General features: G+C 37.3%; 1 protein-coding gene across 1 annotated transcript in view; it reads left to right on the top strand.

Moving 5' to 3' along the window:
• The window catches only part of PRTG (protogenin), a 124,479-nt gene that overhangs the window by 89,934 nt on the left and 8,859 nt on the right, over nucleotides 1–25,686 (top strand). The window contains exons 12-17 of the mRNA XM_077127986.1: nucleotides 15,024–15,119; nucleotides 15,765–15,951; nucleotides 16,600–16,727; nucleotides 17,985–18,155; nucleotides 23,675–23,857; nucleotides 25,237–25,357. Of these exons, the coding sequence (XP_076984101.1) occupies nucleotides 15,024–15,119; nucleotides 15,765–15,951; nucleotides 16,600–16,727; nucleotides 17,985–18,155; nucleotides 23,675–23,857; nucleotides 25,237–25,357 (886 nt within the window). The remainder of the gene's footprint in view (nucleotides 1–15,023; nucleotides 15,120–15,764; nucleotides 15,952–16,599; nucleotides 16,728–17,984; nucleotides 18,156–23,674; nucleotides 23,858–25,236; nucleotides 25,358–25,686) is intronic.

Here is a 25,686-nt window from a genome sequence, read left to right as displayed (position 1 = left end):
AATACAAAATAAATTAAAGTTAAAAAATTTGCATACTGAATTTTAAAATAATACTTTGGTGGGGGATGGAGTAAGGGAAGGGGTATTTACCTTAAGCCACTCCAGCATATTCCATGTCTGTAAATGAAATAAGTGGCAGGGGATGGTCTTAAAGTACATTTGATTGCTTTAATCTTCTTTTGGTCATTAGAGGATTATTTTTCCCACCATCTGAAAATTTTGCATTGAAGGATGGGGAATAAAAACTCTTCTTTAAATGTTTACCAAATTTGAATTTTAGAAATGGTTTCAGAGGTAGACTCACTCCTGTGGGAAAAGGAAAGACGTTTTCTCATGGTCCTGACCTCTGGTTTTCTCTTGATTTTATCTAGCCGTGACCTGTTGGTTCTGTCCTGGCTCTTTTCAAGGCTTCTGGAGCCTTACAAACAAGAGGCAGCTGAAAGAAACAGAGGCCTGGATTTAGTGACCCACAATATTATCTTTTGTTGATCCACAGCTAAATGCCTTGTAAATAATTTTCTATTGTGCATCTTCCAGGAAATCAGACATCTAGATCTGTAGTGATATGACTAAGAGTCCATGAAGTTTGAATTTGATGACCATCAGTTTACTGTCTAAGTTCATCTTTAAAAAGAGGGTAATTGGTCTTCGAGTGTTTGGGGGAAGGTGTATGATCTGGGGCTTTCCTACTAAATGAGCCTATTAGTTTTTACCTTTTGTATCTTAGAGAAATGTATGGGTGGAACAGTGAATAAAATCCAATAGGATCAGGCTTTTCAGATGTTTTCACCTTCAAGTAAAATTTATTCATTCATTAATGTTTCTATCCCTGATTATTCTGCTTTTGTTTTACTGCTAATTTGATTACTGGAATGTACATTAATTTCACCCATTTACTCTTTCTCCAGCTTCACCTCTTTTAGAGATAATCTAAAAGTAGGCCAAAAAAATGGGGGGTTTAAATCACAAAGCACTCAGTTGGAAAGACTGTAGAATGTATTGACTCAGTTTACACATGTTCTCACCGCTTTTGCTTCTGATTGCATTAGTGACTTTAGAACCCCTAGCTTTATAAAATAGACTCAGAAGCATAGACTTGAAGCTAAAGGACAGCAAAAATAACAAAAAAAAAAATGATTGTACATATGGAACATATGGTGATTCATACTTACAAGGAAGACTTTGAAGCATCAGATTAAAAAAAGCTTCAGTATGTCTAGCATAGTAAAGAACCAAGGAAGTTTGATATATTTTTAGAGATTTTATATAGAAAAATGGTTAATTTTAAAAAGAAAAGCTAGTCTAATATGTAAAAGTATCCTTATCTATAAAACAAAAATAATGCTTCATAGGGTTGTCATGTGGATTATCTAAAATAATCCATATAACGTACAAAGTGGCTTGTCTGGCATATAAAAGATTAATAGAATTTACCCAATAATTCTTTACAATTCTATTGTTGCCAGAGTAATTCACATTTAGTATAGAACATGTAGAAATACAGGAAGCACAGTAACTAAAAATACTACCATATAAAGATAACAACTTTTAATGTTTTAGAACATTGCAGAAGATAAGGCATTTTCGTTCCCCTTTATAGCTCTGTCTTCAGTATCCTACCAACTCCTTGCTACTTAACACGATGTGATCTGTTCCCCATCCCTCCCCCTCCCCATCCTAATGAACTTGCTCTGTTAAACGACATAATTACCAGATTCCTCTATTACCCTCCACACTTCTCTCCCGCCTATACTCTTCTCTTGGCTTCCATGATATTTTACCTTATGTTTCTCTTCATAATTTAAAAAACAATTTTTTTTCTTTAAACATAACAACATACAAACACAAACATTCTTACCATACGATCATTCCATTCTTGGAATATAGCCATGATCATTTCTTAGAACATTTGCATCAATTCAAGAAAAGAAATAAAAAGAAAAAACTCATACATACCATTCCCTTTTCCCCTCCCTCTCATTCATGCTAGTATTTCCGTCCACCCAATATATTTTAGCTTTTGTTTCCCCTATTATTTTGTATGCCCCTTATCACTCCCTTTCATTGATCACTAGCATTTCAATCTACTAAATTTATTTTAACATTTATTCCCCCATTATTTATTTATTTTTAATCCATATGTTTTACTCATTTGTCCATACCATAGAAAAAGGAGCATCAGACACCAGGTTTCACACAATCACACAGTCACATTGCGAAAGCTATGTTATTATACAATCATCTTCAAGAAATATGACTACTGGAACACAGCTCTATGTCTTCAGCCACTTGCCTCCAGCCTCTCCAATATAACTTAACTACAAAGGTGAGATCTATATAATGCGTAAGAATAACCTCCAGGATAACCTCTCGACTGCAATCTGTTAACCATTTTTTGCAATCTCTTAACCATTGACACTTTATTTTGTCTAATTTTTTTTTGCAATCTCTTAACCATTGACACTTTATTTTGTCTAATTTTTTCTTTCCCTTTTTGGTCAAGAAGGTTTTCTCAATCCCTTCATGTTGAGTCCTAGCTCATTCTAGAATTTCTCTCCCATGTTGCCAGGAAGGTTTACACCCCTGGGAGTCATGTCCCATGTAGAGAGGGGGAGGGTAGTGAATTTGCTTGTCGTGTTGGCTGAGAGAGAGAGGCCACATCTGAGCAACAAAAGAGATTCTCTAGGGGTGACTATTAGGCCTAATTTTTTTTTAATTAATTTATTTATTAAAAAAAATTTAACAACAAACGAACAAAAACATTAACATGTGATCATTCTGTTCTACATATATAATCAGTAATTCACAATATCATCACTTAGTTGCATATTCATCATTTCTTAGAACATTTGCATCAATTCAGAAAAAGAAATAAAACGAAAACAGAAAAAAAAAAGATTACATACCCCTTACCGCTCGCTTTCATTGATCACTAGCATTTGAAACTAAATTTATTTTAACATTTGTTCCCCCTATTATTTATTTTTATTCCATATGTTTTACTTGTCTGTTGACAAGGTAGATAAAAGGAGCATCAGACACAAGGTTTTCACAATCACACAGTCACATTATGAAGCTATATCATTGTTCAATCATCCTCAAGAAACATGGCTACTGGAACACAGCTCTACATTTTCAGGCAGTTCCCTCCAGCCTCTCCATTACATCTTGAATAACAAGGTGATATCTACTTAATGCGTAAGAATAACCTCCAGGATAACCTCTCAACTCTGGAATCTCTCAGCCATTAATACTTTGTCTCATTTCACTCTTCCCCCTTTTGGTCGAGAAGGTTTTCTCAATCTGTTGATGCTGAGTCTCAGCTCATTCTAGGATTTCTGTCCCACGCTGCCAGGAAGGTCCACACCCCCTGGGAGTCATGTCCCACGCAGAGAGGGGGAGTGTGGTGAGACTGCTTGTCATGTTGGCTGGAGAGAGAGGCCACATCTGAGCAACAAAAGAGGCTCTCTTGGGGGTGACTCTTAGGCCTAAATTTTGAGTAGACTTGACCTATCCTTTGTGGGGTTAAGTTTCATATGAACAAACCCCAAGACTGGGGGCTCTGCCTATAGCTTTGGTTGTCCACACTGCTTGTGAGAGTATCGAGAATTCAAGTTGGGGAAGTTGAATTTCTCCCCGTTCTCACCATTCCCCAAAGGAGACTTTGCAAATACTTTTCCACACACTGATCGAATCACTCTGGGATTCATCAGGGCATCACTCTGGACAAACCAACAAAATCTCATGTCCTACCTGAGATTCCAAGTACTTATGGTGTTCAATCAAGCTATCTACATAAGTTATATTAGGAAATGCTCTAGTCAGAATATAAATTTTGTACCAAATAAACATTTTTTGCTTTAGTCTCACACATAAGGTGACATTTTAAAATATTAACATCTATTTTCAGCACCCTGCAGTAATGACATTCCTTTGTACTTCCTCATGCACAAACATTTTTAAAATTTGTGCATTTAGTCACTATTATTATATACTCTAGGCATTCCTAGATTATACCATCTCAATCTTTAACATCTATCTTTCTTTCTGATTTCATATATGTCCCCAGCCCTCCTCCCTCTATCATTCTCACATGCAGCTTCATTCAGTGTTTTAACATAATTGTATTACACTTAGGTAGTATTGTGCAGTCCATTTCTGAGTTTTCATATTCAGTCCTGATGCACAATCTGTATCCCTTCAGCTCCACTTACCCAATATCTTACCCTATTTCTATCTCCTGATGGTCTCTGTTACCAACGAAATATTCCAACTGTATTCGCTAATGTCAGTTCATATCAGTGAGACCATACAGTATTTGTCCCTTTGTTTTTGGGTAATCTCACTCAGCATAATGTCCTCAAGGTCCATCCATGTTGTTATATGCGTCATAACTTTATTCTGTCTTACAGCTGCATAATATTCCATTGTATATATATATATACCACAGTTTGTTTAGCCACTCGTCTGTTAATGGACATTTTGGTTGTTTCCATCTCTTTGCAATTGTAAATAATGCTACATATAATGTACAAATGTCCGTTTGTGTTTCTTTGCTCTTATGCCCTTTGAGTAGATAACTAGCAGTGGTATTGCCAGATCATATGGCAATTCAATATTCAGCTTTTTGAGGAACCGCCAAACTGCTTTCCACAGTGGTTGCACCATTTGACATTCCCACCAACAGTGAATAAGTGTGCCTCTTTCTCCACATCCTCTCCAGCACTTGTCATTTTCTGTTTTGTTGATAATGGCCATTCTGGTGGGTGTGAGATGATATCTCATTGTGGTTTTGATTTGCATTTCTCTAATGGCCAGGGAAGTTGAGCATCATTTCATGTGCCTTTTGGCCATTTGTATTTCTTCTTCTGAGAAGTGTCTGTTCAAGTCTTTTTCGCATTTTGTAATTGGATTGGCTGTCTCTTTGTTGTTGAGTTAAACAATCTCTTTATAAATTCTGGATACTAGACCTTTATCTGATGTTCTAGTTTGCTAGCTGCCGGAATGCAACACACCAGAAACGGATTGGCTTTTAATAAAAGGGGATTTGTTTTGTTAGTTCTTCAGGGGAAAGGCAGCTAACTTTCCACTGAGGTTCTTTCTTACGTGGGAAGGCACAGGATGGTCTCTGCCAGCCTTCTCTCAGGCCTCTGGGTTCCAGCAACTTTCCCCTAGGTGACTTCTTTCTGCATCTCCAAGGGCCAAGGCTGAGCTGCAAGTGCTGAGATGAGGAATGCCGAGCTGCTTACACTGTGCTACGTTGTGCTCTCTCATTTAAGCACCAGCCAGTTAAGTCAAACATGCATTGCAGTAGGCATGCCTCCTAGCCAACTGCAGATGTAATTAGCAACAGATGAGGTTCACGTACCGTTGGCTCAAGTCCACAGCAACAGAACTAGGTGCCTTCACCTGGCCAAGTTGACAACTGAATCTAACTACCACATCTGATATGTCGTTTCCAAATATTGTCTCCCATTGTGTAGACTGTCTTTTTACTTTCTTGACGAAGCTCTTTGATGCGCAGAAGTGTTCAATTTTGAGGAGTTCCCATTTATTTATTTCTTCAGTGCTCTTGCTTTGGGTGTAAGGTCTATAAAACCGCCTCCAATTATAAGATTTATAAGATATTTCCCTACATTTTCCTCTAACTGTTTTATGGTCTTAGACCTAATGTTTAGATCTTTGATCCATTTTGAGTTAACTTTTGTATAGGGTGTGAGATACGGGTCCTCTTTCATTCTTTTGCATATGGATATCCAGTTCTCTAGGCACCATTTATTGAAGAGACTGTTCTGTCCCAGGTGAGTTGGCTTGACTGCCTTACCAAAGATCAGTTTCCATAGATGAGAGGGTCTATATCTGAACACTCTATTCGATTCCATTGGTCAATATATTTATCTTTATGCCAGTACCATGCTGTTTTGACCACTATAGCTTCGTAGTACGCCTTAAAGTCAGGCAGCATGAGACCTCCAACTTCATTTTTTTTCCTCAAGATACTTTTAGCTATTCGGGGCACCCTTCCCTTCCAGATAAATTTGCTTATTGGTTTTTCTATTTCTGAAAAGTAAACGTTGGGATTTTGATTGGTATTGCGTTGAATCTGTAAATCAATTTAGGTAGAATTGACATCTTAACTGTATTTAGTCTTCCAATCCATGAACACGTTATTTAGTCTTCCAATCCATGAACACGGTATGTACTTTCATCTGTTTAGGTCTTCTGTGATTTCTTTTAACAATTTCTTGTAGTTTTCTTTGTATAGGTCTTTTGTGTCTTCAGTTAAATTTATTCCTAAATATTTTATTCTTTTAGTTGCAATTGTAAATGGAATTCGTTTCTTGATTTCCCCCTCAGATTGTTCATTACTAATGTATAGAAACACTACAGATTTTTGCGTGTTGATCTTGTAACCTGCCCTTTGCTGTACTCAGTTATTAGCTGTAGTAGTTTTGCTGTGGATTTTTCAGGGTTTTCGACATATAGTATCATATCATCTGCAAACAGCCATATCTTCTGTTTTCCTATTATGATTCATTATTTTTTGCTGGCATCTAGATATTTAATTACCTTAATTAGTTTATTCTGGAGATTGCTTTTACTTTTTTTATCTGGGATTTTCTTGCTCGATGACTTTGTTGTCTATCTGTTCTTTGACATTCAGTTCAGCTTATTCTTTCCCTGCCTGTACCATTCCATTTTTTTTTTTTCACCCCTTAGGAGGGTCTGTCTATTTAGGTACTACAGACCCCAGTCAGATTTTCCTAGACCAAACTGGCCTCCTCTCAGGAGGAAAGATCCACCTGCATCACTTTTCCCTGAGGGTGAGACCCAGCCAGTTGAAAAACTTTCCTATGAAGCCTCTGGACTCTGTGTTTTTCTTATCCTACCTGGAATGTGGCCCTTGTCTTCCTGTGGGTCCCACCAGCAGGTGATGTGGTACCTTTAACTTCAGCAGACTCTCCCTGCTGGGGGTAGGATTGAGAGAGAGGAGAGGTTGTAGGCTGGCTTTAATTGCTTCAGTTTTCCAGACCCTGGGATCTGAATTTCTTGAGTGATGGATTCCACCTATACTGTTCCCCACCCATCTCCTGGGGAAGGTGCAGCCTCCAGATGAACTCAAGCTTAATTCTGCTTATGCCTGGGGCACTTGGGGCCTGAGAAACTCTGCCACTGTATCCAAAGAGTAGTCAAGCCATGGAAACACAGCCACAAAAAAGAAAAGGAAAAAATTCCTTTTCAGAGCAGGACCCCTGTTGCTCGGGTTTGCTAATCAAGAGCTTAAGATGGTACGTTGCTCTTTGTATTTCCAGGTCCTATGTGCCCCCTCCTTTCCTTCAGGGCCCAGAGCCTTTCAAGTTTTTTGTGCTGTGTTTTTTTTTCTTTTTCCGTTAGCCCTGCCCTCTGTGCACCAGTGCAGAAACCAACAACCTCAGCTTTTACTCGAGGTTCAGCAGAAGTGGGGGTCTAGTTTTAGTAGTCAAAATTTATTAATTAGTTCCACAGTTGGAGCTTGGTAAGGTCTCTTTCCTTTGCCCTCTTGAAAGGAAAACAGCCTGTGGGGGTGGGGCACCAGCCGCCACTGCTTGGGGAACTCACGGTTCTGGATAGGATCGCACCCAGTCCATTTGGTCCAGACTGGGGTACGCTGTGTGTCCGGTCACTGACGTGGCCCCAGCAGTTGTTCTGTACTCTTCTGGCTATTGACTAGCTACTCTGGAGGATGCGGTAAATCCCACTCTTCACTAAGCCATCATCTTCGCTCCTCCCCACCTTCGGAGCCCTTCATAATATTTTAAGGCCTACTTCCATTCCTTTTTCCAGGTTTCTCATCCCTGCCACTCATCCTGTATGTGGATGACTGCTGAATATAGTTCTCCATCCTAAGTTTAAGGCTCCAGCCCACACATCTAACCATTCACTGGTCAGCTGTACTTGAATTGCTTCCACCATCCATAAACTCATCCAGTCACAACTTGTCATGGGCTCTGCCAAGCATATTCTGTCCTATTTCTTTTGATGGACACAGGCCAGAAACTTTGGAGCTATCTTACTTCTTCTCATTAATCCCTTCTCTGAACAATTCCCTTTAGTCAGCTACCTTCTGAGTATATGTTGTAAAATCCACAATGCCTAGCCTGGCTCTTAAATCTCTATGATCTAGCCCTAGCCTAACTTTTCTGTGTGACCCATTACTGCTACAGATCTGAATTCTTTGCTGTTACATATCTTCCTCCCTCCCCCTCTCCAGTCCACACGTTTGTGCCCCCACGCCTTTCCTTATACTGTTCCCTTGGCCTGGATCTCTTCTTCCCCATGCTTACTATAGGGTCAAATTCTGCTCAGATGCTATGTCTCTTATGGAAGCCCTCCCAACCCCCAGATTAGTAATTATCATTCTCTCTTTTCAACTCCTTTAGAGTTTTAGCAAATCTCTCTTGCAGCAATTATTCTGCTCTTGCATGGTTCTTATTTATACCAGTGTATTAACTCCCCTAACTGAATTAAACGTTCGGCTCAAAGGACTTGGATTAGTTATTTCTTATGTAGCCCCCTGCTTGCTTAAAACTCAACACAGTCCCTTCAATTAATAGGTATTTTCCATATCATTAGAATATCTCATTCTCCAGAAAACAGAGACTCAGAATTTTAGAGCAGGAAGAGATCTTTTTCTCAGCTACTCAAATGGTTCTTAATCTTTGTATCTTTTAGATTCTAGTAATGGCAGTTTTCCCACTTCTTAGGGAAAGCAGTTAATGGACCACATTTTCTCAATTTTAAATTTATCTCCCACATGACAAATCTGATTTAGCCAGATTTATAAATTTATTTAATATAACTATAAATATTTTGTGGTCTTCTACAGACAGTACTGTTACCTAAACAAATTTGCGAAAAACCCATACGTGTCAGTTTCCTCATTTTGCAGATGAAGAAACTTAATTCCAGGGAATTGAGTGACTTTCACAGCCACACGGTTTCCTAATCCAAAATTAAAAACCAAACTCCTAACTTCATTTTTTTTTTTTTTTTTTGCATGGGCAGTCACCGGGAATCGAACCTGGGTCCTCTGGCATGGCAGGCAAGCATTCTTGCCTGCTGAGCCACAATGGTCTGCCCCAAATGCTTAACTTCAAAACCAACTCTCTCCCATACATTTATTATGTAGCACTATAAAAAGCACCTGTAAGTCTTGGATACTTTTCTAAACCTTTTACAAATATAAAGTCAACTAATCCTTAGTTTACAAATATAAATTCATTTAATCTTTAGTTTATAGATGAGAAAATGGATTCAAACCCTAATGGTCTGGCTCTAGATTTTAAACTTTAATCACTATACCAGCCTGCCCTTTCACACAGAAGGATGCAGGAAATAGGGATTAGGAGTCATGAGTAATTATTTTTTATAATTACTGTGGTTATTATTATCAGTATATTATTATTATTATTGATATTATAATTATGATTATTATACCCAAGCAGTCTTCTAAAAACTTAGAAACGCTTAGGTTGATGCTATTATCATCATCATGCTCACTTTGCAGGTGATTGTAATCAAGGGAGGGAGTAAATAACATCCACAAGATATACAGAAGTGAATGACCAAGCCAGAATTGGATTCTAGGACATCTGGCCCTAACATCTCAGCCTTTACCTACCCTGCTAGACTGTCTGTTAGCTTCGTGGTAGCACCAAATCATTGGGAAAGTTGTCTTGCTTCTACTGGGCTCAGCATCCTCTTCTGTAAGAAATAGGTGACAAAATCAATATCTAACTCTCAGGGCCTTTTATGGTTCATGTGAAATATTTGTGTGTGTGAAAACACTGATCAAAGGCAGCCCCTTCTCTTTATTACTTTGCATTTCATCAAGCTCTTCATTTATTGAAACTTAAGCAACAGCCATATTTCAGGCATACCTGTTTTGATCTGCTCATTCATCAGTTTTAGCTGGTATCTGAATATCCCCCAGCTTCGAACTAACTGGAGGAATGGAGCAGTCACTTTTCTTTTTTCACATAGGTGCCATCTAGTGATAGAGAAGAAAAATGCAAGTTTGTCAAGTCAATCCTGGAAGAGTTTGCTTATTTGCTGTGTGGTCATCAGGGTTATGTTGCAGCGAAAAAGGGGTATAATATACCATAGTTTTTAGTCGGTTACTTAAGATGCTGGCATAAAGATGCAGTTCATGCACTATTATCTTTAAGTAATGTGTTATTACAGTGGAATTAGGCAGGTTCTTGAAAACATTTGGGCATTACAGAGAATCTCATTTTATTGGTCACTATTTTTCTTGTTCTGAGTTACGGTCACTGAGGTTCATAAATATCTAATTGTAAAAACGGGATATAATTAATAGGTTGAATTAATTTACATCCATCTGCTTGCTGTTTCTCATGTTAATCCTCAGATTGCCACATTTCCCTTTCATGAAGCAATTTATTGTTCTTCCATTAAGGAAGAAATCTGTTGTTTTCTAAAGCACTCATCATCATTAGGGCTGCTGCTTTGTTAACAGATGAGAGATTATTGGATTAATATGGAAGATGTGGGTGAAAAGTGTATTTGCTACTGGGAGGATTTTATATCATGTGACTTGCTTGCTGAAACAGCAAGGATTCTTAGTGGCCAGAAACAGAGCACAGCTCATTAAATCATATACACAAGGTAGACACACACTTGAGAAGCTTTGCCCACTGTACACACCAGGAAATATTAATGAACACAGCTTGAGTATTTGATAATTGCTAATTTGCTGATATTCTGGACTTTGGATCTTGCTTGTGTGAACAAACGTTTGACTTCACACAGATGGTTCCTGGATTTGTTAAGTGTGCCGTATTTTTGGCACTACCGTTTCTGTGCTCCTTGGTGACTTTACTCACATAACAACAACAACAATAATAATATTATGGTTTACTAATTATAGGATATTTACAAAATAATAGGTATTGTTTCATTTAATATTCTTAAAAACCCTATAAAGGAGGTCCCATTATGTCTCTATTTCCCAGTGGAAATAAAAGAAGCTTAGAAGGGTAAGAAACTTGCCAAAGACTCTGTAATTAGTAAATAATACTTACATAGAGAATATTCATTTACCAGCCAGTCTCTTTCAGTAGATTGAACCTAAAAGTCAGAGTTATATCTTTCTAGTCCTTTGATTCTTTCATACAGTGTCTCACTGTTAGTAGGCACTTGACAAATGTTTATTTGATACCTATGATTTCATTCTTGGCCAGTGAGATTTCTGGTTCTGACTCCTCCTTAGGTGACTAATATTCTAAGGAGAAGAGCTGGAGAGGAGAATAAATCAGAAAGTAAAGAAGCTGGGGCAAGTCCTAGAACCAGTGGAGAAAAGATAAAAGGTATAGCCATTGCAGAGTGTCAGGAAGGAGATCTTCATATTTTGGGCCAACGATTGACTCCCTGGTAAAGGAAAGACAGGCTCATTTGTCTAGGGGACCATCATTGTTTTAACTTGAGTCGACACTTTAGAGAATAGTTAGGAATCAAATGTTTAGGTCCGATTGTGTTAAATTAATTGCACTTTCTTTTCTGACTCTTTATATAAATTTATCAATCTTTAAGCAGTTTTAAAGTCCAACTACTCCATTTGAACCATCGCCTCTAGAACCGCAGAGAATTAATACTATTGAGGGGTGATTTTTATGCTCCTGAAATTGAGTTTTGAAGGAGCTGGGACCAGCTGTCTTTCAACTCCCCCCTTCCCCCTTCCGTCTCTGGGTTTTGAGGAGATCTGCATTATTCTTTGTGGCTGCTCTTCCTGACTCTGCTGTTTTCCCCCAAAACCACATAGCCTAAGTCAGCTGAGTCTCAGTAACCAAGCACCACATACGTGGCAATGCTTAGCTCAGGAAGGGATGTGACAGGCCTTGGAAACTGGTTGTCCTTGGCATTTCACACAGCGTTGATCCTGAGTCTTTGCTTTGTCCCTTATGCATTGAAGGGTCTTTGCAGAACACTTAAGTTTTAGTAGCAGTTGTTTTGTTTATGACAAGATACATTCTTTGCGCATTTGCTTTTATTTAATATATTGGTCTTAGACCCTTTGTTTCTTACTCTATTCTTCATTCTGTTAATTGTGTATCTCTTCTCTGTTTCCTTTTTTAGCTTAGAACTCTTGTTGCCTGATAATGCTCATCTCCTTTGGGAGGTCAGAACCCTGGTTCCTTTCTTAAATTTGCAAATAATGAATCAAATTTCTAACAAATTGATGAATAAGAATAAGCTAGATAATTCCTGGGTCTCTGGATTAACAATCTAAGGTAATATAGTGATTACCTTGTGAAATTGGATTCAAAACCTTTTAAAACTAAAAAGAAGCACGTGAGAAATCCACATGGCCAGTTGCTCAGCTTTGCCCCTAACCTGGTACTAATTTCTAAAAATGAGATTCTTCATAGGGCATAAAGATTGATCACATGTGAACAAATGTGAGTGGGTTTCCCCTCTCTTTTAAATGATTTTTCCCATATGCCCTATAATTTGATTTTGTTTACCAAAATAATTTCCCAAATTATCCTGGTTGTTATTTTACCTTTTTTGTTGGGAAGAAAGGAATCTGATGCACATGATGTACTAGATTTTCCTGATTGGTGGTTTGATTTTCCTAACTTCAGATAAACGTAGTTTAGGAAGAAACCTGGTACTTGAGATGGTTGTTCCTGCTACTTGGATTATTTCCAAATGGTAATAAGAAGACCTGTTCCCCCTCACTTTGGACTTGTCTGTGATTGTCCTGAATGGGTAGTAGCCAAGTGCTGGGGGTATTAAGGGAGCAGCTCTGTTCCCTCCTCAGAACACACAGGCTACCTCTCTCTGATCAACAACAAAAAAGTTTAATTCTGGGCTTAAAATGCAGTATAAGCAGTTCATTTTTAAAGGGAAAAAATTAGAGGATTAATTTTGGGACTAAAAAATGAGTACCCATTACAGAGAAGTACTCAGGAACTATTGATTGGTTGTTGGCACGGTGAAAAAAAAAGACTTTCTGTCACCTACACTCCAATCCGTCATCAACACCAGCTTTCTATAAGAGAGCACTGTGTCTGCATCTGACTCCCTGAGGGAGAACATGAGCTACTTTGAAGGAAAGTTCTGTCTTATCCTTTCTTTTCTATATCTGTACATTCCTGGCACAGTATGTTACACTCAGGAGTCTTTTCTTACAATACTTTTCTAATTGAATAGAGGGAAAGAATAAAGAAATATTTTTAACGGTTGTGCTATCAACTTATAAAGAAGTAGACTGGAAAGAGCTCATCAAATTCACATGGAACTTGAAATTATAGATACATTCAAGGGGAGTTTTTGTAATATTGAACTCAGTATTCCATTGGCTAAAGAGTTCAGCAATATGTTGTTAGAAGGAAGGAAATAAGAAAAGATATTCAAATTAAGTTACAATTCAACTGAACCAAATCCTTTTGAATCTTAGAATTTCGGTGCTGAATGTTGGAAATTATTTGAGTGATAAAATCCAAATGTGTTTCTATGTGTTTTCTGGCAGTGATTTTATGGGTTGGAAATACCTCTTTAAAAATTCATTATAAGGAGACAGACTTACTGCAGCAAGGACATTTGATGTGTACTTTGCCATTAAAAAACCACAGGTTCTTGGTTCAGGTCTCAGCTTTATGTAACACTGGGCATGCTACTTACCACCTTTATAACATAGTTAATAAATAAAATGGAGTGACATGTATCTTACAGGGTTTTATATGATTCAAATAATATATGAAAAACATTTTCTAAAGGATAGTTAAGTGCTATCAGTCTTCCCACCTATCTTTCTAGAAAGCACAGAAATTGTCTAAGTTGAAACAATTTTTCTTCTTGTGGTTTTAATTTTGTAACAAATAGAAAAAAATTTTAGGGCATCCTTTAATGAATGCCTTTTACTATTAAATATTAGACTACTTTCCCCAGCTTCCAAATATTTATTCAAACTCCTGAATACTTTGGAGAGTTTAATAAACTTTACACATTATTTTTGGATTTTTAAATGTCTGAAAGTCACTCTAGAATTGTTTTTTATTCTGTGATTTTAAATTCTTTTCCACATTGGATGTATCTATTAAGGATAATGTTTTTCCTTTTTGAAATATTGAATTAATCTGTGTGTTTTTTTATTAGAGAAATATAATATAGATATGCATTATTTCTGAATAGTATTTACTTTCCCCAAGTAAGTACTCTGTAGTTAAATGTTATTGTATACACCAAACTTAAGTTTAAATGTATTTATATTATTGTCTTAATCTTCTGGAATATTTTTTTGAAGTACAGCAGTTAAAATTTATTACCATTTATTTCCTCAAAGCCTTGAAACAAATTTTGTTTAATTGTATGCATTGTGTTTTTTCTCATGTTGTAATAGTTAATGAGTACCAATAGAGGGAGCTCCAGGTCATCTCCCGTGGTGATTTTAGCCCTCAATTTGATAATGTAGGTTTGAGAGGAGGGGCAAACTTAGAAATAAACTTAAAACTTAAATAAACTTGATTGTAAAAATTTCTAAGGCTACTACAGGGTGACATCTATCATTCTTCTTTCCTTTGGAGCGGGAAATACTCTCACTTTGATTTTCATGCTAAGTAAACCACCCTCAAATATGACTGCCTAAACAGAAAACATCTACAAAGCATAGCCTCTTATAAATGATCCATCAAGCAACCCAAAGCTTTTAAAAATCAAGATCCTATGTCTAGTCAACTGAGGGAAGAATAGGAGAGAGAGAGTATTGTTGATGACAGAACTGTTGTTCTTGGAAATGAGGTTAAGTAAAATTTTAAGTAATTGGTAGCTTGTCATAACAGTAATATCACATTAAGGTGAGATTGCTGAGTCATTGTGCAGTACAGGGAGAGCAAGTAATCTCATTTCACTTAGAACTTTTGTAAATTCAAGAGGTTTTAAATTGTAGTCTAGAAATCTCTAGAACTTCTGCTCATGTTTAGAGTGTTGGTCCTCAATATTACCTGTTCATTTCTTTATAGACCCCAGGAGAAAATATCATGTGAGGCTGCTGGCTTTCAACAACATAGAAGATGGTTATCAGGCTGATCAGACAGTCAGCACCCCAGGATGCGTGTGTGAGTAAGAGTTATGGTAGCTCATTTCACTGCGGCTTGTACTCCCTTTGTAAATTCCTTCTTTGTTAAACTTAAGCCTTATTGTTTCTTGGAAGCTTTGGTTTTATTATTTTATATCTTCCATGGTATCTAAATTTAGTATCTTGCCCAATAGATGCTCAGTAAATAGTCAAGTTAAGATGTATTGAATTATAAGAACCTATTTTAGTTTTGCATGCAAAAGACCAGTAGAAATTTTATTGGAAAAATTAACCACTGAATATCTACATACTGAGTTTTCTTTTACCCTCTTTACCCTTGGGACTAATTGTCTCACTCTAATTGCTGTTCAGCTTTATTGCTACTAAAGAGGATGTCATTCTACTCTTAAGCCCGTACTAGCTTTCTGAGTATCTCTGGCTGGTAGTTTGACTTCTCTGTGCTTCTGTTTTGCAGTCTGTTAAGTACTGGTGATATTTGATTCCTTATCTGACTCAGGGAAGAGTTGCTCAGATTTGAATGATTGTTATCTGTAGATTGCTCTGAACCTCTGGTGGAAAAAAGGCCTCAGATGAATCAATAGCATTCAGCATTATGATTTTGCTATTTTACCACTTTCTACATCAAATGTTACATCATGCAGTAAATTAATGTCTTTTTCAATAGCTGTTCGTGATCGCATGGTTCCTCCTCCACCACCACCCCACCATCTCTATGCGAAGGCTAACACTTCATCTTCCATCTTCCTGCACTGGAGGAGGCCTGCGTTCACCACGGCACAAATAATTAACTACACCATCCGCTGTAACCCTGTCGGCCTGCAGAATGCTTCTTTGGTTCTGTACCTTCAAACGTATGTAGCTTCTATTAATGGTTGTTTTCTTTGCTTTCCTCCCCACTCATACTCACTCCTTACCATCGTGGGCCCTGCTTGGGCTCCAGCCGCAGGCATTTTTCAGGACCTGTCTTCCTTACCAGTGACTACGGTTTTTTCATCTGTTCTGTATTCTGTTCTGAAAACTGTACTTTTTTGACATTTGGTTTATGTAAATGATTTTTTGTTTCCCTAACCTTATGCAGCAAGATTAGGCAAGAAACTATTGTTATATTCAAGTGGCTAAACTTAGCATGTTTAAAGAAAGAAAGAAAGAAAGAAAGAAAATGACATTTCAAACAGGTATCAAAAAGTAGGGCTAGTTGTCATTCTGTCTTCTGGGTTATAGCTAGAAAGATGCCCAGCACTGTGCTTAAAAAAGTGATTTGACTTCCAGTATTTCAGAATAAATCCCTTTGATTAAGATATTTCTTAGAGAAGCAACTTTTAAACTTATTTATAGAGGATAATAGTAATTGTATTAGCAATTTAATAGCAATCATCTAAAAATTTTTTTACGAAGAGCTAATAAATAATAATATATCCTACCTATTGGTTGGAAATACTAATCATCTTTTGGAAATAGTGTGCTACCAACATTAACAACTTCATTACTCTTTAATATAGATCAGAAACTCACATGTTGGTGCAAGGTCTGGAACCAAACACCAAATATGAATTTGCTGTTCGATTGCATGTGGATCAGCTTTCCAGTCCCTGGAGCCCTATAGTCTACCATTCTACACTCCCAGAAGGTAAAGAAAGCAGCTGCCCTTAGGGGTTTTGTCTCAAAAACAAAACAAATAGCTCTTAAATGTTTGAAAAGTATATATGTCACCTACCAAATGAGATGTATGTATTTGTGGTATTTGTTTTGTTGGTGGTTGCTTTTTTTTAACTTTTGAAATTTCTTTTCCTTTATTACCTTTAATTTTTTTTTCTTCTTAGTGTATGTACTGTGTAAGAGAGTGGGCTTAAATTTACTATTGTACTCTGTATCAGTAGGGAAGACGTAAAAAAAAAAAATCAGGTGTGCTGTTCAAGACTGCACCCAAATAATTTAAAATGAAAGTAAATGAATAATGTATCTGTTAATGATCTTAGGAGCCCAAATTACAACTTGTTTCTCTATGAGTAGTTTGATGTGTGAACAATGCAGTAGATTGGTAGGTCAGATACCTGAGCAAGCATCAATTCTGTAACTTCTCTACAGCTCTAGTTAGATATTTCAGCTCTTAAGACCTGTATTTCATGGTCTCTAGAATGTGGCTGAAAGATTAGGTTGATGTCTAAAGATCACTTTAGTGCTATTTTAGTTATGTTCGGAGAAAGCAAGGTACATAGATTTCAGTGGAAATAGGGCTTCTTTGCTAATATTCTTTTGCCAATATTCCACATGAGATGTGATACCAAAAACCATATCTTCACACTTTTGGCTCATAGTAAGCATGGGGTCAGTTAAAATCCGAAGACTATACTACTTTTGATAGCTATATGAATTACTAAAGTCTGCCTTATAAACTCACTGATTTCACACCTTGATGGGAAATAAATGTTTTGATCTTAGAAGCATTTTCTTCAGCGTCCTTCTATGTTAACATCCTATACGTTTTAGTATGAAACACAAATTAGGCCTAATGGGGTGAGTGAGAATCAGTACCTAATAGGTAGCTGCTACTCACAAACCTGTAAACCTTTCTTGTAAGCAATTTGGCAGAATGTCTCAAGGATCCTAAATATGCCTATATCTTTTAATTTAGTAATAACCTACCCTCTTGTAATGTTTTTAATGTTTTAAACATTATAAAAATGAAATTACCTTTCAGAAAAAGAAGGAAAATAGTTACTTTACTATTTATCACATAATGATCTCCAGAAAGCTCTGAGATTTTTGGTTGTGTTGTCAGTTTTTCAAACTCTTTTTATAAGCCTGTCATTTTACTAGTCAGGTGATGTGAGTGTTTATACACCATTTTATCCTAGTTATCCAGCACTTTTTTTTTTTTATGTAGCACCAGCAGGTCCACCTGTTGGAGTAAAAGTTACGTTGATAGAGGATGACACAGCTCTGGTTTCTTGGAAACCCCCTGATGGCACAGCGACAGTTGTGACTCGCTATACCATCTTGTATGCATCCAGGAAGGCCTGGATAGCGGGAGAGTGGCAAGTCCTACACCGAGAAGGTAAATATGATCATAAATTACCAAAAAAGATAAAAAATGAGCTTATTCATGATTAAGAAAACAAACGGAGTTTGTTTTTAATTTACATTTTTATTTATGAATTAAATTAAGGATCTCAGTTTTATTCAAAGAGCATAGGGGAGCTGCCTCCATACTGTGAGCATGAGAATGATTTGCAGTTCAGAAACCTCACCCTGTTGTGAATAGGGAGGAGTGGGCATAGGAGTGATGCAAAGGGACTAGTTAGTGAGGAAGTAATTATAGTTGTCCAGGAAAGAGAGGATAAACCTGGACTAGAAAATTGAGGGTTGATTTGGAGAGGACTGGATGGTTGAAAAGGAGGTAAAAATTGACAGGACTTGATAGTTTGGATGGGAGGGAGAGGGTTAAGGGAGGTGAAATTATTGCAGATAATTACTAGGTTTCTGGCAGTAATGTACGTTACACTGGGATAGGAGACACTGGGAGAGGACCTGTTTTAAGGGGGAACCCCTTTGTACTGCTATTAAAATGGTACACAGGCAAATAAATTGATCCATGTGAATATTAGGGATCATTTAAATACAAGGGAAACCTGATTAGGACTTAAGAACACTGAATTTAATTTTAAGACCAATTTGGTTTTTTTTTTACTAAAAAAAATCCTGAATTTTATACACCATTTTATCCTAGTTATCCAGCACTTTTTTTTTTTATGTAGCACCAGCAGGTCCACCTGTTGGAGTAAAAGTTACGTTGATAGAGGATGACACAGCTCTGGTTTCTTGGAAACCAGAGCTCTTAAGTTCTAATTGGATCACTACAGCCTTTAAAAAAATATCATCTCTTAAAAATTGTGAATCTTTCATATATAATTAGACAAGTCCCATAAGCCAGTTTTTAGGTGGACCATCACATTAATAATAAAACTTCCTTCTTTGGTACTTCCTTAATTCAGGCATGCATGCTGGAAATTGCTAGGCAATCAAAAGCTTATTTTATGGAGGAAATTGTTGGCTATCTAGATCCACAGCACTAAGTCTCTCCACAGACATTTTATCTTCCAAGGTAAATTGAGAGAATACATTTTAAAGACACTTGTATAGATGTACCATAAAACTCATTATGCAGTTCTAAAATATACAAATCATAACTTTAGCTGGAGATTTGAAGTTATCTATTCACATTTTTCATTAAGCAGAAGCCCCACTGAAGTGATAACTTCCTGGCTACTATAGAAACTTGAAAATAATATGTGATTGGCAGAATTGCTACTTTCATGTTTTGTATCAGTTATCTGTTGCTGCATCCCAAAGCATGCTAAAACTTAAAACACCTGTTCCATTTTCTCATAATTCTGTGAGTCAGCAGTTTGGCCTGGAATCATCCTGGTATTTCTTTTGTTGGTGTCTCCTGAGGTCAGTTATGTAGCTGCAGTCATTCATGGCTTTGACAGGGTCTGCATGTCTAAAAACAGTAAGAGAGGGCTCCAGAATCAGCAAGAGGGAGGACGATCCACTGTACCAAGCTTTACGAACCTCTGGTTGCATCACATTTGCTGATGTCCCATTAGGCAAAGCAAATCACATGGCCAAGCCCAGCACGGGGTGGGAGGGGACTACACCCAGGGTGTGGACAGAGGGAGGTGTGAGTCACTGGGGGCCGCGAGTGTTACATGCACCACAATATTCTTCAGACATATAATTTGATTTATTATTCAGCTCAAAATGATTTATTGAATACAGTTTTTGACTAAATGAGTAACCTCACGTAATGAGGTTTGTTATATGTTTTAACAGAATTTTTTATCACATGAGCAGTATTAAAAAAAAGGGAGGGGTGAAAAAAGAAGAGGGAGAACATCAATATCTCTTTCCCACATACTGTTACTCTTATATACATTATACAAATGTACCTTTATATATATTTATTCACATATTTAATACCAAGTAGAACAAGGTTTTTGTTATGGGTCAAAACATTTTTAAAATGTTCCTGATGAGTATGTGATATCTGTGGGTAAAATGACATGGGGTAAACTGGTTGAACAGAAATATGATATAAAATTATGCTTGTGAATAATTTGAAGTAGATTAGAAATTATAGCCTTTACCTTCTTAGTATACAGTAAATCAGTACAAACTACTGAATTAGTTTAAAGACTGAAAAGCACTGGAAGAAATCGTGCTCTACTATAACAGTTCTTAAACTCTGTTACTCATGAGTTTTCTGACATGGTAATAATAACCCTCCTTCAAAAACAAAAAAAAATCCCATGGTTAAATAATTTGAGAAGCACCATATACTATTTCCCCTTATTAGAGAGCCACAGTGGAAATTAAAGTCCCTTAATAAATCTATTTAACTCAGTACTTGCCCAATGAACTGGACTACTAATAGTCATAAGTACTATAAAGTAAACTACAACAGGGAAAAGAGACAAAGTGATGGAGGTAGTGAGGTAAATTCTCTTGGAAGAAATAACACTTAAATAGCATCATATAGATACCTGGGGTATGTGCAAAGGCCCTGAGGCAAAAGTGTGTTTGGCACATTCAAGCAACAACAAGAAGTCCAGTGAGGCTAGAAAGACTGGGAAGGGCAGGAAATAAGATTGGGAAGTAACCAAGGGCCAGATCTTGTAGACCAGACCTTGTGGGCCATAGATTTTATTCTAAGAGAGGTGGTAGACAGTGGAGACTTTTGATCAGATTTGTATTTTAGGATTACTCTGGCAGCCACCCAAAAAAATGATGATAAAGAAATAAGAATGGAGGCTGGGATGCAACTTATTAGACAGTTGTCGGTGTGAGAGTTATTGGGGGCTTAGACGGGATGGTAGCAGTAAAGATAATAAGAGGCTATTGGAAGATAATTTGGAAGAAGAGACCTGCTGGTAGATTGTTTAAAGAAAAGAGGTGGGTTAAGGATGATTCCAAGAGATGATAAATGGAATTGCTATTTATGGACATAAGGAAACTGTAGGAGAATCAAAATTGGTGGGGGAAATCAAGAGTTTGGTTTGAACTTGTTAAATTTGGGGTGCCTGTTAAACATCCAAGTAGAGAGGGCTCGAGGGAGAGATACAGACTAAGGATATAACTTAGAAGTTTTTGATATGAGGATGTCAGTTAAGGCAAAACTTTTAATCCCTCAGGGAGTGTGGACAGAAGAAAGGGTGTGAGGTTGCACCCTGGGGCACGTCCCTAACCCTGAAAATCTTACTCCTTGCTTCTCTATTTTAATGTAAATTAAGTTGGCATTAACTGAGCATTATCTTGTACAATGCATTTGTGAGTCACCCTAAGCTGTTCAAATAGGAAAAAAAGAATGTCCTCCAGAAAGGGAAAAGGAAAGGATCAAAGAGGTGAGGGAGACTTATATTTATTGAGTATATACACTTGTGTCAGACACTTGCCAATGACAATTTATTTAATCCTCGTAATAATTATATGAGGTGGAATTATTGCCCCTATGAGGAAAGTAAAGTTCCGTAATGTGGCCCAAGTCACAGTTTACTTAGTTGGAAGCATGCCAGATTTGATCAACATTGATCTGACACTGAGCCTATTACACTGTCATGCCTGTGCAACTCTAAGTCTAGCTAAAAATTCAGACACACATAAAAGGCAGTAGTTTGAAATAATTACATTAATTGAGATTGAGACAGTGGGCTGAGATAATATGGAGAGAGTCAGATCAATTTAATATTTGGGAATTGCTTTGACTGTGTTCACAGGGGAATCAGAATAGTTTTGTTTTGTTTTCCTGAATGAAGATTTGTGGGTGGTTGGGGGAGGTACACTCCCATATACACACTTATAAAATGTATAAGTTTTATAGGCTGATCTTAAAAATGTTTAATTAATTAAAGGACATTTCATTTCAGTTAGTGATTTTTGCCAAGTACTTTTTTGAATTAAATGTAAACCATTCAATGATAAAATGGAAACTGTTTATTTATATCTCTATTTGTGAAGAAATTGAAATGTCCTTCCTTCTAGCTCATTGTAACATGTTGCAATACATCTTTGATTTTTAATTCATCTGCCTGAGAACGTGGCAACAGTGGAAAGACTCTTCCTGGTTCTAAATAGGGGTCAGTTTGTTTACTTAACAGTTGTGTACTCGAGTAGCTCACACTCTCTTCAGCCAAGTTGAAACCAGAGAACATGAAAACAAGCCCTGTTGGGGCTCCTGGTGTGGACTCTGGGGATTCGGCTGTCTTGCACATGTGACCTGAAGAGGTGGCCTCTGTGTCATGACCTCAGCTCCAGGATCACCCCACATTTCACTCGCATAATGAAATATACTCTAGCAAGTGTCCAGCTCTGGCCTGGAGGTGACCCTTGCATGCTATTGTGAACTCTTCGCAGCTATTGTGAGGAGACCCTGAGTCAGGAAAAAGGGAGATGAAATCAGCATAGGAAAGCCAGGTTTCCCTATGAATATCCACCCAGAAATGCAGTGGAAACTGGAACAACTTTCTGATTGAATTTTCTGTTATACCTGCTTTCTTAGCATTAGGATTTATTTGTAGGGTAGAAGTCCCTTTTATAAGAAAAATACTTCAGTGCCATAGCAGAACAAGAACAGAAAGACCCAAGGATTAGCAGGGGTCCAAAGATGGATCCTTCTTAGCAGTCATATCCACAGAGAAAATGCCTTTAGTATCATATATAAATCTAAATGAAAAATTGTTTTGGAAAGAAGTAGATGCTAGGCAGATGCTGGTGGTAACTTTGATAGTTAATCTTAGATCTAGGTCTTCAACACTCTGGAGTTTCCTACATAACGGCATTTTCTTTCCTGTTTATATTGAATAAGTGCTTAGATAATGGTTAGGTAGGAGAAAATTATATTCATGCTTTGAAAAATAATTGTGTTGGTTTGAATTTTAAGAAGAACAAGATCATCTGTCATAGCTATTACCATAAGTTGTTTAAACATTTCTAATAGGAAAAAAAGTAGGCTTTTGTATTGGATTTTAAAAAATCCAATTATAATGGTTTAATCTCGGTTATGTACTATTCCCTCTTTCCTTGTGCATGTTTGAAATTTTCCATAACAAAGTGTTTTGAATGCAGTTTATATCCATAGCTAATTAAAGAGTGAGATGTTATGTATAATATACATAATAAATGTGATATAGATATATATGTATATATACATATACAAACCTACCCAAACAAAAATATGTGCTACTTTTAAGAACTACTCCAAAAAACAAAATCACAGATAAGGGTTCTTATGAGGAGAAGAGCGCATCATATGACTTTAAGTGAAAATTCTAGTATATAAAACTGTATACGCTAAATATGTATACAAATGCACACACACATACCCCTCATAGGAAATACACCAAAATGTTAATAATGGGAAATGGTTATTTTGTTTATATTTATGTTTATTTTTCAAATGTCCCACAATGAATACATGTTAGTTTTATAATCAGAAAAGTATTTTAAAAGTAAAGGACCAAGTTTTGTGATTGAAAGAATGGATCAATGATAGATGTTTACTTACTTTGCAATTTATAGGAGCAATAACCATGGCTTTGCTAGAAAACCTGGTGGCAGGAAATGTATACATTGTTAAGATATCTGCATCCAATGAAGTGGGAGAAGGACCCTTTTCAAATTCTGTGGAGCTGGCAGTACTTCCAAAGGAAACTTCTGAATCAAATCAGAGGCCCAAGCGTTTAGATTCTGCTAATGCTAAAGGTTTGTATACTGTCACAATCACTGTGGTTTTTCTTAAGGGGGAAAAAAAAGACGTTGTTTTGACAGTTCCCTCACACCTCATTTCAATTCGTACAATTGCCATATCCCCAAACCTGCGCTTGATTCCTTGACTTGTTACTGGTGAGCTTCTGATGTTACTGGCTGCGTGGCTCTTCCCTGAACTCCTAGGAGGAGGCCACGTTACCTTGGAGTTGGCTGCAGATTTCAGACCATTGGTTTTCCCAATTCCTTCTTTTCCCATCTGTGCGTCCACCAAGAAGGATGAGCTAACCATCCAGATCTGATGGGAGTAGGCTTCCTGGTCTGTTTCATGGAAATAAATAGCGGTGGTGGTTTTGGTGTTCAACCTAAGGAGAGCATGGTTTTCATTACGAGTTTTCGCCGCAGAAAAGCAGCTTTTCCAGAGAGAAAAGCAATGGGAAAAGTGTCTCTTTAAAGAGCCCTCTCAGCCCACTCAGGGTACCTGTCCTCCTATTCTAAAGAAAACTGAGACTCCTGTGGTATAGGACTGGGCACCTCCCTTTCCTCCTCTCTGGAGGAGTGGACCTGTGGAGAAGGGGAGCTAGCTAGCTGTAAAGTAGGAGGTGTCAGCTGGACTCAGCCCAGGATTAAGGGCTCCTAGTTCCACATAGAATGGTCATTCTGTGCCATACTGTGTGTGTGTGTGAGAGAGAGAAAGTGACAGAGAGAGGAGGGCAGGGCAGTCTGATTTAAAGTAGGAAGGAAATAGCCATGGAAGCCTCCATATCATATCCTCTAGGGAATGATACGGAGGGATATTCTAGGGAAATGGGGCACAGGGATTGCATTCTTCCCTCCACTGCCTTGCTGCTCAAAGTGGAGAGGGACCGGCAGCATGGGTCTCAGCCGAGGGCTGGTTAGACCTGAGCAGTCACAGTGCCACTGTGACTCCCTAGCGATTCAGACTCTGCATTTTAACATGTCTCCTGGTGACGCGTATGCATTTTAAAATTTGAGAAGCATTGCTCTAATATACATACATAGAGAACTAATCTTAAGTGTACCGATCAGCTTTTAGTTAAAGTGACCTGAAAGCTAACCTTTGGGCCATCAAGAAACACCTGTGCTTCATGCCTTTTAGCATTATAAATTAGGAACTGATGTTCATGTTTGATGTAAGATTAGATCTAGGACTTTATTTAGAATCTTCAGTATTGGAAGGTAATCGCTCTCTGAGATTGCTGATAAAAGTAATGTGTTCTGCCTCAACTGAGATAATGTCAAAATTTTCCCTTCAGATGAAGAAAAATGATAGAGAAATATGTATCTGAGAAGTATGATAAGTGGAGTCATTTATTTTTCTGATCGAGTCTGAGTAAATGTGTTTCCCCTTCTAGCTTATTCGAGCTATTATCATCTGGACCAAAAATCAATGACTGGCATTGCTGTGGGCGTTGGCATAGCCTTGACCTGCATCCTCATCTGTGTTCTCATCCTGATATACCGAAGTAAAGCCAGGTATAGCCATTAATATAACCATTAATAGTGATGTTGAGATGGTTAAAAGCATTTAAGCTACAATAGCCACAGGAAGCACATTGAAATCAGGTGTCTTTTAGGAGTAACAGATTTTTCATTTTATATAAATGTATTGTTACTTGAGTTCTTACAGCTATATGATATGCTCACTTTAAAGGGAGATTATTTTCTTACCATTTGAAAAACATTACTGTGCCAGTATAATATTCCTAAATGTGGAACTCATTTCCTTAGTATTTTGAATGAGAAACACAAATGATATCTTTGGGCTTTAAAAAAAAATCACACACCCAATCTGATGCATCAGC

The sequence above is a fragment of the Tamandua tetradactyla genome, chromosome 14 (genome assembly GCF_023851605.1).
Source record: "Tamandua tetradactyla isolate mTamTet1 chromosome 14, mTamTet1.pri, whole genome shotgun sequence".
NCBI lineage: Eukaryota > Metazoa > Chordata > Mammalia > Pilosa > Myrmecophagidae > Tamandua > Tamandua tetradactyla.
Note: the sequence above shows the minus strand (reverse complement) of the source record. Positions and strands in the feature narration are given on the sequence as shown.